Raw genomic sequence first — 13,663 nt, forward strand, 5'->3', positions numbered from 1 at the left:
TTCCTGACGTCACTGAAAAGTTGCATATCACGGGGGATATTCGATGCTAATGCAGAACGCCCCACATTATGTTTTTGTGCTGGTCAAGGGCAGTCAAGTCTGGGGTGAACCAAGGGCTATATCTGTTCTGAGTTCTACATTTTTTGAATGGGCATGCTTATTTAAGATGGTGAGGAAAGCACTTTTAAAGAGCAACCAGGCATCCTCTACTGACGGGATGAGGTCAATATCCTTCCAGGATACCTTGGCCAGGTCGATTAGAAAGGCCTGCTCACTGAAGTGTTTTAGGGAGCGTTTGACAGTGATGAGTGGTGGTTGTTTGACCGCGGACCCATAGCGGATGCAGGCAATGAGGCATTGATCACTGAGATCCTGATTGAAAACAGCAGAGATGTATTTGGAGGGCAAGTTGGGCAGGATAATATCTATGAGGGTGCCCATGTTTACGGATTTAGGGTTGTACCTGGTGGGTTCCTTGATAATTTGTGTGAGATTGAGGGCATCTAGTTTAGATTGTAGGACTCCCGGGGTGTTAAGCATATCCCAGTTTAGGTCACCTAGCAGAACATCTCTGAAGATAGATGGGGGGCAATCAATTCACATATGGTGTCCAGGGCACAGCTGGGAGCTGAGGGCGGTCTATAACAGGCAGCAAAAGTGAGAGATTTATTTCTGGAGAGATTCATTTTTAAATTTAGAAGCTCGAACTGTTTGGGCATAGACCTGGAAAGTAAGACAGAACTTTGCAAGCTATCTTTGCAGTAGATTGCAACTCCTCCCCCTTTGGCAGTTCTATCTTGACGGAAAATGTTGTAGTTGGGGATGGAAATCTCAGAATTATTGGTGGCCTTCCTAAGCCAGGATTCAGACACGGCGGCAAGGACATCAGGGTTGACGGAGTGTGCTAAAGCAGTGAGTAAAACAAACTTAGGGAAGAGGCTTCTGATGTTAATATGCATGAAACCAAGGCTTTTACGGTTACAGAAGTCAACAAATGAGAGGGCCTGGGGACATGCAGGGCCTGGGTTAACCTCCATATCACCCGAGGAACAGAGGAGGAGTAGGATGAGGGTACGGCTAAAGGCTATCAAAACTGGTCGTCTAGTGCATTGTGGACAGATAATAAAAGGAGCAGATTTCTGGGCGTGGTAGGATAGTTTCAGGGCATAATGTACAGACAGGGGTATGATAGAGTGCGGGTGGAGGTAAACCTAGAAATTGAGTGATGATAAGAGAGGTTGCATCTCTGGACGCACTAGTTATACTGGATGAGGTCACTGCATGTGTGGGAGGTGGGACAAAAGAGGTATCTGAGGCATGTTGAGTGGGACTAGGGGCTCCGCAGTGAACTAAAACAATGATAACTATCCTAAACCACAGTATACAAGGCATATTGACAGAGAGAGACAAAGCGAGGCATACAGCAATCACGTGTTGATTGGGAGAGCTCGCTAAGACAACAACGGGTAAGACATCAGATAGAGATAAGATCATTTCCACGTCAAAGTAAGGTAAATAACTACTTATACGTGGTTTTCTGCGTAAGTCTTAAGATCAAAATTGATCATAAGTCTGTTTTATAAATGAGGCCCCAGCACAGTATTTTAAATGTAGTAGGCTCTTCTGTTTCCTCCCCCAGCCTTCCTCAGTGGGAGCACAGAATCACTCCCTGCAGAGGAAATGTCACAGCCAGATTAGAGTTGATTAAAGCCTCTTCTCATGCAGAGAAGGGTTCCGATTAGAAATAACAATTCAGCATGACATCAAACACCTTTCTGTGGTTACAGTTTCTCACAGTCGTGTAGCACAATAGATATCACGACGACATTTTTACATAACAGTATGAATGAGACAAGATGCCGTTTATCTTTCATCATCATCTTAGTATGAGTAATTCTGCTTTGTCCCTTTGAGCTATCTCTGTCTCTCCCCTACCTACCCCAGATAGAATCAGACCCAGGAAGAACACATCTTTTCTTTCCTTTGTCTCTGTGGTATACAGCAGTTGTCTTTCCCTTAAAAATTACTTATATTCATTACCTGCTCTTTCATGAACCTTAGTCCCTTTCAATATGTTCTCCTTTCTTCTTCTTTCAATCCTTTCCCTCCATCAATGCTAACAGTTCCCTACGTTCTTCTCAGTCACCTGAGCAACGAATCAGGTACCAGGTTTTAAAGCAGTAGCAGTTGTAGACCAGTTGGCCTCGTACCAGTCTCCATTCAGCCTAACACACATTAGATGAATGTCAAGGTATGCTCAGAAAGTCATGACATATTGGTATTTTCAGTCATCTGTATTGTTCAATTAAGTGGAGAACTGTCTGCATACTTTGACATTTTGTTAGGTGGTTATGTTGCTCCTGTAAGCATCGATCTGCTTCTGACTGCCCTAAGTTTGATATGTTTTGCTTAATTTTGCCTTCATTTATATGTTTTTTCTGTGCTTTATGCTCTTATTGTATTGCCTTAATTGCATTCTTCTTGTCAGCGTCTTTGGCTTGAATACTGTATTTAAGCTTTTTCTTTATTTTATCGGTGCCTTTATTTTCTCAGATTTGTCTGCATGGTGAATATCTTCAGTATTTGTATGATTTATTAATGTAATTCCCAAACAGAGGGAACACGTCATAATGCTTCCTGCATTGCATGAAGTGCTCTACATTGTGACTGGAATGTTAACACTCCTGTGTTGTGTCGTAGTGCCCACGGCTGGAATGACTCGTCTGGCCCGATCCCGCACCACCTCCTCTACCAGCATCACCTCCATGGACAGCAGCCGCAGCCGCAACCTCAACAACCTGCTGGAGGGAGCCAACACCACCGGGGGCCTGGACAACCAGCCTGGGCCCCAGACCATGGAGGTCTCCTGCTAAACTTCCCTATCTCTTCCTCACTCCACACCGGGTAGCAGCCCTCAGTGGTGCCCCTATCCTCCTCCAGTAACTTATGTCTCCCTGTCTCTCTCTCCAACCCTGCTCCTAAGCTACTCAATGCCAGGGGGTTCTGTGATGAATTGTGTGATTAATATGAGAATATATATACAAATGCATATTAAATATTATACTGTATACACGTCAAACTTCCAGTCACAAGCGGAGGGGACAAAATAAGGAATGAGTCAGATATACATATACTGTATACTCAAAGGGTCTAGAGATGGTACGATCCCCCACCCATCATTTGATATGTGTGCATGTCTCCTTGTGCAAAGTGAATCTGGAGACTTACTCTTCCAGATTCAATTACTATATGTCCCTCCTCTTATTTTGTTTTTCCCATTATTGCCTTTCACTTATTTTATTTATTTGGTTCACCATGTGTCTGTGTGTAGAGGATTGGTTCCTGCATCACAGGAGGGGTTGAAGAGTCCCATCTCTCACATCCACTGTAGCCCAAACACACACTCCCTCCTCAGTCCTTCTCTATTCCTCTTATCTAGAACATATTTAAACTAAATACCTACATTCATTGCACATTTTTAGACCACTTTTTTAATTTATATTTTTTACGTTGTGAACTGTGAACACACGCCTCCTTTGATTGTGTGGCAAAGTGTAGATGTGTGATATACTGTACTGTACCTTGCTGCACTGCTCTGTTCTGCCAAGTCACTCCATTCACACTGTAGAATGATCACTCAAGCTGGGTACAAAACATAATACTCATGATTTTCAATACATTTCTCTGCATTGTGTTCTTTTCCCAGGTGTATGTGACAAAAAAAACGCATTAACAAATATATAGTGGCCCAGATGACAGAATGAATACACTGTTGGTTGGACTAGGACATTATACTTGCTTTTTAGGAGGAATATGGAAAAGCATAAAGAAAGGCAATAGGAAAGAACTGTGGGCCAATGTGATTGTGTAGATTACATTTTCCTTTCATCTGTGTGTTTTAAAAATGCTTTTTCTTTGTAATTGATGTCATCTTTTTCCTTTTTCTGTTTTACACTTTTGTAGTTTTTTTAGTCTGTTGACTCATCTCTTGAGTAGACATAGACAATGAATAACAACTTCAGCCTGTTATGATGTGGAAATGTGTTCAGTCTTCACTGAGGGTCAGTGGTGCTTCCCACTGTCTGCTGATTCAACTCATTTATACTACTGTACTACTAAATAAAGCTAGAAGATGAAAATAGTTCCTTTTCTTTGTTTATATCTTGTGTTTCCACGATAACACTCAATCTAATACTAGCAAAGGGTCAAGAAAAATGATCTGCATTTCAGATATAAACAGGTGACATACTTCTGTTTTGTCTTGAATTAATCAAATTAACTACCATCTAACAACTCCAGGAATCGCATGCTGTCCAGGCTTTTGTACCTTCGTGCTACCCGAGACTTGATGTTATCATGAATTAAGGCAAACCGTGCCTTGTACAGTAGGTGTGCCTTACATCCTGAGTCCACCTCTCTTGTACTCTCACTTTTAATGGATGATGCGATCGAAGCTATCATATCATTCTGAATGATCCCAGAAAAGACAGTAGAAAGTTCCATATGTTCAGAAAGTAACGCATCATAACGTGCAATTACCTCTGCAAGCTCCATGTAGTTGCCCATGTTAACGGAACTTTCCCTCCCTTTGTTGTCCTCTAAAAGCTCATTCTTGCATACCCAAAAATGCAGTGGTGTCGATAAACCGCTTGAGAACATCCCTGTCTCTTCTTACTTTCTCGTTGTGTTGTGTAGTTTGAATACGCAGATCTTCGTCCATTACATGATCGATTGTCACACTCGAGTAAAAGTAAAGATACCTTAATAGAAAATGACTTAAGTAAAAGGGAAAGGCAACCAGTAAAATACTACTTGAGTGAAAGTATAAAAGTATTTGGTTTTAAATATACTTAAGTATCAAAAGTAAATGCAATTGCTAAACTATACTTCAGTGTCAAAGGTAAAAGTAATAATGATTTCAAATTCCTTATATTAGGCAAACCAGACAGCACCATGTTCTTGTTTTTTAAATTTACAGATAGTCAGGGGCAAACTCCAACACTCAGACATAATTCACAAATGAAGCATTTGTGTTTAGTGATTCTGCCAGATCAGAGGCAGTAGGGATGACCAGGGATGTTCTCTTGATAAGTGTGTGAATTGCACCATTTTCCTGTCCTGCTAAGCAGTCAAAATGTTATGAGTACTTTTGGGTGTCAGGGAAAACGTATGGAGTAAAAAGTAGAATTTTTTCTTTAGAAGTGTAGTGAAGTAAAAGTAAAAGTTGTTAGAAATATAAATAGTAAAGTACAGATACCCCCAAAAAACGACTTAAGTAGTACATTAAAGTATTTTTACTGAAGTACTTTACAACACTGCTAACTGGACACAGAAATAAAGTTCTGAAACCAAGAAAACAATTCATAATATACCTCCCCGTCTCCTGTAATTCGATTTTTTTTTATTTGAGTTGAATAATATCCCCAAAATTCTTAACTATCACTCTTTACTCTCTTCTTCTTCTTTGGTATAATGGCGTTTGCGACACTCTTCTCTCTCAATCTCTATTCAACAATGCCACCAAGCCTCTCAACACATAGAACCCCCATAATGCTCTGTGGCACAACTCCAATACAACACACTAGGTTAATTCTCTGATCCTAATCCTATGATTGAATGGACAATATGTCAGTTCATACTGAAAAAACTTTGATTGGTTGGAGGACGTCCTCCAGAAGTGGTCATAATTACCATGGATGTCTATGGAAGGGGGTGAGGCCTATGAGTTTCCTTTGTATTGAAGTCAATGTAGACAGAGGAAAACGGAAGCTAGCTGTCCTCCAGCTACACCATGGTGCTACCCCAGACAGTGCTGTTGAAGTTACTGTAGATCTTTATTGCAAAACAGTGTGTTTTAATTAATTATTTGGTGACATTAATATATTTAGTATAGTTTAATGTTTCACTATTTTAATTTTTATGAAATTTCACTGAGGAGGATGGTCCTCCCCTTCCTCTTCTGAGGAGCCTCACTGCACCATCAACAATAACCGGGGAGGTTTGTATGTCTTGGGGGTATGATCTTTGACCCTCCGTAACTTTCTCACTCATCATTATTCACGATTCATTCAGGATTATCCATAATCATGGTAGCATCCCCATTAATTTAGAAGTGTTCAGAAACATATTATATTCTTATTTACAATAAAGTGACTCCCAAATGACACAACGCATTATTTACTACTCATTTCAATTGGGCACAAAATAATCTGAAACACAACCAAAACAAACTGCAAATGCATCCAACAAGTTTGTAGAATCACACACTTGATGTAGTCATTCCGTGCTAGCAACACTGGGATCAAATACTAAACTTTTGACTAATTGACTTTTTAGGAATCTTTAGGGGTGCCAATCATTATTAAATCAATATGATTTGTTAAACAAAATCTCTTTCTCTGAGCAATTGCATTAGATTAAAATAATATCATTTCCGAAAAAATGTTGAGCATACGATACAGCTCAGTATTAGAATTATATATTCTATATAGTAATTATTGCTAATCTTTATCAAGGGTGTCACTAATTTCGAGCCCCACTGTACATATCCTACTCATTACAGTATAGAATAATAATATATTTACAGTGCTGTGGAAAAAACACTGATCAAATGCATCATAACATTACAGGATGTAACATTCCTCTACTTCATTTGAATCTGCAACTTGTTTTCAGAGAAGCGTATACATATTACTGTAAATCTGACACAGTCCTCCCAGCTGGTGATGGTATTTTCGGTAGGCGTATACGTTCTTGTGGTGCATTCATGACTCAAAGCTCTGATGCTGATTGCTGATAGATTACATTAGCCTAGAAAAGTAGTATGTCATTTAAGCAGATTTTTATCTCATGTTTTTGTGCATCTGCAGAAATGCGATTTTAAGGACATGAAAAATGATGTCAACTCCTCGATACACACGGTTTTGTGTCAGGATGTCAGGAACTTTGGCATCACAGAAAGCTACTAGAGACATAAATACCTGTCCTCATCGAGTGGGCCTCTGTCTTGAGTCCTCATCTATCTACCCCCTCAGCCACAGTTGTGTAGATAGAGTACTCTCCCAAGAAACGGAGCAGAGGGAGACACCTTCTCTTTCTCACGGATTGTGATAGAACAGGGTGTTGATCCCACACTCTCACGCACACATACACATATACATACATTTGAATGTACAGGCAGACACTGAAGACAGGACACATAACACTCATGATCTTAGTTGCAGCACTGGTCTTTGCTGAGTGTATATCAGCTACCCAGAGGAGGATATAGACAGCTGTGTGTGGTGACCCATCATCATTACCCAACAGTTAAACACCAATTCAATAAGGTGAGTAAGTTTCAGTTTTACTTCAGAACTCATTAACATACAGTACAATGGAAGCACTTTTTATTGCATTTACACTTTTTATTGCATTTACATGAAAAGTTATTCCACTGGTAGTTATACCTTTTTAAGGCCTGTGTATTGTAAAGTGTACCTGAACCCTTTATTTTGTCAGAGTTAGTGTTTAGATCATAAGGACTATGTACAAGGCTCGTCATAATAATTTTTGAATGGAAACTTGTCAGGTTATTGAGGAAATTATGGTTTCTTGTTGTGGTTAATTCTGTCCCTGTGTCATCTTGTTTGTGCAACCCGAATGACAAAAGAAGATAGATGACAGTACACTCCTCTCTCTCTCAGCCGAAGGAGCCATCCAGACATACAGCTAGAGAAGCAGCTGGTCATGGGGACTTGCCCGATCAAAGTATGGTCCAATATGCCAACTCTGAAGAATCCAACTGAACCTGCAATGTCAGGTAAGACTAACACCAGCTTCTTCCATAGGTCTTTTGAAATCTTGATTTGTTACCTCAATCTGAAAGAATCCTCCAGCCAGCCTGAATGCTGATTGCAACTATTAAAAGACATTATTCTTTTTTTTAGACAATAACAGGCCCATGGTGGTATCCCTCTATGACATCCCCTCCCAAGGTCCCTTGGAATCCAGCATCCATATAGGGGAGAGGCTCACGGTGTTATTAGAGTAAGTGTCATACCTGCATGGAGCTGTACATGTAGTGTATGTGGTAGTTTGGTTGAAAACACTGATCTCTTTAATTGCAGCGATGGGGATTTTTGGATGGTGCGATCCACAACGACAGGCAATGAGAGTTATATCCCCAGCAACTACACTGTCAAAGTAATTAACAGGTAAGATGACTACTACTTGGTCTCACTTTTTATTTTTGACTGTCACAGCTGTTTACGATGAGTGGATGTCATGAGAGAGTGGGTATTGGAATTCATCAATAGGAAAGAGAGAGAGGTGGGGACTGCACTTAAGGGTGGGAGATTGTGTGTACACTAAAGGGGAAAGGGGGATACCTAGTCAGTTGTACAACTGAATGCCTTCAACTGAAATGTGTCTTCCACATTTAACCCAACCCCTCTGAATCAGAGAGGTGCGGGGGGGCTGCCTTAATCGACATCCACGTCTTCAGCGCCCAGGGAACAGTGGGTTAACTGCCTTGATCAGGGGCAGAACAACAGATTATTACCTTGTCAACTCAGGGATTCGATCAAGCAACCTTTTGGTTACTGGCCCAACGCTCTAACCACTAAAGGTGGGAGCTTCTGTGTACTATTCCAAAAGGGTTCCTAGGCTTTCTCCATACACTGCTTAATAAAAAATAAAAATAAAATTGTATTTATTTTTTATATATATAACTTTTTTTTCAATAATAAACATTTCAAGAAAATATATATATATATGTATATTATTATTTTATTTTATATATATATATATATATAAAATAAACACGAATCTAGTTGTTTCAACGAATTATTATTAAGTAACTGATTCCACTGCCTTTTTTTGTTTACTCAACTTTTCGGTCAAAGTGTTACCTGAACTTAACATTTTTAGTTGGCCCAAACTTAGCTCCATGCCTCCAACATTAGAAAATGTAGGCAAAAATGCTGTTAACTTAATATGACGTGTTTGCACAATTTGTGTCCTATGTTCTTTCAACTAGAAATTATTATTTTGGGCATCTTACCTAAAAAAGGCTGTGCAATTAGTCACACACGCAATGCTTTTAACATACAATGTTTTCAACTTATGTATTTGACACACCTTGACATACATGATTACATTGTGCAAGTTCATTTATACAGTAATTACAATTCAATTATGTGGTTCATGGCATTTCGATCTTCCTGCTACGCCACCATGTCTGTGTCAATTATCAGTTCATCTGACTATTCTCTCATCATTAACTTATTTAATTTGAGTAGTTATCTAATGTTGGTAGGTCATATTTCTCATTTTATGTTACTCCTTAATCGCTATGATAAATAGTTTTTCTTTAATGTATTTTTAACAGAGCTCAGATTTACTTTGAAGTGCAAAGTGTAGCGATACAGGTGCGTAGCAGGAAGATTGGAATGCTGTGAACCAAGAAGTTGTGAGTTCAAATCCCAGATGAGGTCATGTTGAATGCCAATTACTATATACATGAACATACACAATGTGATCATGTACTGTGTGTGTGTGACTAGTTTCACAGCCTTTTCCTTTGTAAAATGCCAAAACAATAATTTCGAGTTGATTGAACAAATGAGACAAATTGAGCAAACACATCATTTTAAGTTGACAGAATTTTTTCCTACGTTTTCTCATGTTGGAGCTAAGTTTGGGACAACTAAAAATGTTAAATTCAGGTAACACTTTAACTGACAAGTTGAGTAAACAAAAAAAATACTTAATAAACTTTAGTTGAAACAACTAGATTTTTTTTTTTACAGTGCAGCAGAACACTTTTTGGTTCCATGTAAAGCTGTTTGGGGTTTCATGTAGAAGCCACTGTGGAAAGGGTTCTACATGGAATCGAAAAGGGTTCTACCTGGAACCAAAATAGTTATTCCTAGTCTAGAACCAAAAAGGGTTCTTCAAAAGGTGGGGACAGCCGAATAACCTTTTTTTCTAAGAGCGTAGGGGAACTGTGACTCTCTAGTGTCTGTAGGCAGAGTTATTTTGTTCTCTCGCTCTGAATGACATCATCATCCCCCCTCAGTGGGGTATGATTGCAGCTGTAGTTTCAGTTGAGTTTCCTAACAGTGGGGAGAAGTGTGAAAGTGTAATGTAAACACTAAAAACAAATGGTTCTATATTGTGCCAAATAAGGGTTATTTTTTTAAGGTTATATAAAGAACCATGCTCATAAGGTTCTAAATGGGACCTGTATGGTGCTATAAATGACAATTGTCTATTCTATATAGCACCAAAATAAGGTTTCCACTATGGTTACAACCCCTTTTGGGTCTATATAGAACCCTTTCTAATGGTTATTTTTAGAACCTTTATGAAGAATGGTTCTATAAAGAACCTTTCTCAATCTCAAAGGTTCTTTGTAGATAATTTTGAAGAACCATACATGTTTTTTTATTCTGTATAGCCAAATTACCATAGGTGCTATTATTATGATAACTGACAAGTTGAATCAAGTGTGCTAGGTGTGGAACAGCTGGGGGTCCATGAGGTGAGAATTGAGAACCACTGATCAAATCAAACATTTTTTGTCACATGTGCCGAATACAAGTGTAGACCTTACTGTGAAATGCTTACTTACAAGCCCTTAACCAACAGTGAAGTTCAAGAAAGAGCTAAGAAAATGTTTACCAAATAAACTAAAGTAAAAAATAATAAAAAGTAACACAATAAAATAACAATAACAAGGCTATGTCCAGGGGGTACCGGTACCGAGTCAATGTGCGGGGGTACAGGTTAGTCGAGGTAATTTGTACATGGGGGTAGGGGTGAAGTGACTATGCATAGATAATAAACAGCGAGTAGCAGCGGTGTACAAAACAAATGGGGAGGGGGTCAATGTAAATAGCCCGGTGGCCATTTGATGAATTGTAGTCTACCGTTCTCAATTCACACAAGGCCATATGTAAGTCTTTCACAAGACACCGTCACTGGCCACAGTCATGTATAACGTGTAATGGCATAACACAACAGATTAGATGAACTGGAATGACAAACACACAGTTGTACAAAGAGAGCTGTGAGCAAACCACTTATTCTAATGAGCTGCCGCCCCTTCATTTTATTCATCACTGAAAGATAACTTTTGTGTACCACAAAAAACCATTGAATGGCTCAAAGGGTTCATTATGGTTCCACATAGCACCATCACCCTTCCCAAGAACCCTATTTTCTTAGTGTGTAGGCCTAAAACCGTAGGAAATGATGCAACTACTGTAGTTTCCTAGTAGTGGGAGTTGCATTGTATATTCTTCTTCTTCTGATAGTCAATATTTTAACTTTCTCATCCTGCTCTAATCAGGTGGCAGTATTATGGCATCAGCAGGTTGAAGGCAGAGGAGCTGCTGCTGCTGCCACACAATCACACAGGGGCTTTCCTGATCCGAGAGAGTCAGACAAACACAGGTTAGGTGATGTTCATGCCTTTACGCTCATTTCATTAAATTCATTTTAGTGAATGTTATGTCAAGTTTTTAAAAATGTTCCCATGAGTTATCTAAAAAAAAAGTTGATATGAGCACAACAACTATTGTGTGTACTTTTTCTTGACTGTAGCGTAACAAGAGTCCGGTGTTATTTTTACTCACAGAAACCTACTCTCTCTCAGTCCTTGTGAAGATGGACTCATATCTGGCCACAGTGAAACACTACCGCATCTGTCGCCACCAAAACAGCTGGTTCTACATCTCGCCCAGCCTCACTTTCTACTCCCTGGGCCAATTGGTGGAACACTACTCTGGTGGGTGCAAGCCCATCAACAGGCTCAAATGCATTATTATTAAATATGTAGCACAGTTCATACTCTAGTATGCAAATAGGGCGGACTGTATGGTACTACTGCGATCTATTGCGGTCTGTTCACTATGGTTGCAAGGGGAGGTTATATTTACATTTACATTTAAGTCATTTAGCAGACGCTCTTATCCAGAGCGACTTACAAATTGGTGCATTCACCTTATGACATCATATATTACTGGAAACTTTCGAAGTTGGTACACTACCAGCATTTTGCTAACTTTCAAGTACATTTTTTAATCAGATGACATCTAGGGGCTTTTTGGGTACTTCAGATTATCACAGGTGTCTTAATTATCTCTGGCTCTCTGCGGCCTCATCACATGTAATATACAGTATATAAAATAATACATGAAGATGATTTTTGAAAAAAACTAATATATTGACAAAGCTGTAAAAAGATTATCCTAAATATAAACCATCAACAGTGAATGGCATTGGTGTTTAATATGAGGGTTTCCACATGAAATATACAGTACCAGTCAAAGTTTGGACACACCTACTCATTCAAGGGTTTTTCTTTATTTTTACTATTTTCTACATTGTAGAATAATAGTGAAGACATCAAAACTTTGAAATAACACATATGGAATCATGTAGTAACCAAACAAGTGTTAAACAAATCAAATATATTTTATATTTGAGATTCTTCAAAGTAGCCACCCTTTGCCTTGACGACAGCTTGCACACTGTTGTCAATCATAAGGAGTTGTTTGGCTAGAGAATGTTTTAAACATTTGGAAACATGTCTATCCACAGAGTCAGCAGATGGGTTGTGCTGTTTACTGAGGGAGCCTTGCATCATCCAAGGCTCAAACAATACTACCCTGACCACCAGACCGTATCCCAAAGCTATCAGGAGGCCCACACTCAACTGGAATGACGTAGACAGGTGGGGCACATTCCTAAATCTTCCATCAATCATATTTTGTGTCCAAAGTGACCTACACACTATTTATTTCACTGTTTGTCAATATGAAATTAAATGTGATGCTATATCTATGCAATCAATTGCACCGTATACACATTATAAGATGATGCATTCTGGTGGTAGTTAAAAGTAAATCACATTCCATATGCCTCTGTCTTTCTAGTTCATTGATCTTCAATAAGGCCAGAGTGGATTCAGAGGACTCTCTAGTGAGCGAAGGTCTGAGGGAGGCCATCAGCTCATACCTCTACATGACAGAGGCCAGCTGCCAGAACTGTGGTAAACACTGGGATACATGAGGAAAGGGAGGACTATGAGAGTAAAATAGACAGACATCATGCTGTCCGGTCTGCTGTTGCGCAGGTCTAATGGTACTAGGCCAGAAAGGATGATCTACATAAAAGCATAGTGGAAGTTGATAGAAGTAAGCCTACCATTTACAACCACAATGAAAAAAATGAAAACTACAAGCACAATCAATGTTTTGATGGTAGAATGTGTGTTAGGGTTCAGGTAGCCACAGGGAAGCAGTGTTACGTGGCACTTCTCAAGTCTTCTAATGCTGTAGCTGTGCTTGTGCTCAAGAGCACATTTCAGAGGCTGGAACCGAAAGGTATTATCTGTACTGTCTTTGGTATTATGATGTGAGGAGCACTTCCTTTCAGCTCAAGGAAGGTTCCATTCTGCTTGTCCACAGAAACGCCCATGCATTGGTCTATTTCTTTTTTTACCAAAGAAGGAAGATCACTGAACAACAAGAACGTTTTAATTGGACTAAATGTTGAACCGATTGTTCGTTTCATATGCAATCTGTTACTCTGCAATCCGTTTGTATATGAATGACATGCCATGTCTGAACTAACTTGAAACTAACTCTGACTTTTTAGCAGCATTTGGCTCGTG

The 13,663-nt window shown here is 39.3% G+C and overlaps 2 protein-coding genes across 4 annotated transcripts in view; both read left to right on the forward strand.

The window, feature by feature from the left end:
* LOC129851085 (protein NDRG3-like) overlaps positions 1 to 4,141 on the forward strand; it is a 57,088-nt gene extending 52,947 nt beyond the window's left edge. For 2 of the 3 annotated variants that reach the window (XM_055917309.1, XM_055917311.1), the window contains 2 exons: positions 2,124 to 2,162; positions 2,701 to 4,141. In XM_055917309.1, the coding sequence (XP_055773284.1) occupies positions 2,124 to 2,162; positions 2,701 to 2,873 (212 nt within the window). In that variant the 3' untranslated portion in view covers positions 2,874 to 4,141. The remainder of the gene's footprint in view (positions 1 to 2,123; positions 2,163 to 2,700) is intronic. The other variant, XM_055917310.1, reaches the window with a different exon arrangement.
* A 3,562-nt stretch (positions 4,142 to 7,703) lies between these two features.
* On the forward strand, positions 7,704 to 13,651 carry LOC129834748 (src-like-adapter 2). The gene is made up of 7 exons (XM_055900006.1): positions 7,704 to 7,801; positions 7,929 to 8,028; positions 8,109 to 8,195; positions 11,336 to 11,439; positions 11,624 to 11,773; positions 12,589 to 12,721; positions 12,924 to 13,651. The coding sequence occupies exons 1-7, from the start codon at positions 7,729 to 7,731 to the stop codon at positions 13,057 to 13,059; spliced, it is 783 nt and encodes a 260-aa protein (XP_055755981.1). The 5' UTR covers positions 7,704 to 7,728; the 3' UTR covers positions 13,060 to 13,651.
* Positions 13,652 to 13,663: the final 12 nt, after the last annotated feature.

Source organism: Salvelinus fontinalis, chromosome 3 (genome assembly GCF_029448725.1).
Source record: "Salvelinus fontinalis isolate EN_2023a chromosome 3, ASM2944872v1, whole genome shotgun sequence".
NCBI classification, from domain to species: Eukaryota; Metazoa; Chordata; class Actinopteri; order Salmoniformes; family Salmonidae; genus Salvelinus; species Salvelinus fontinalis.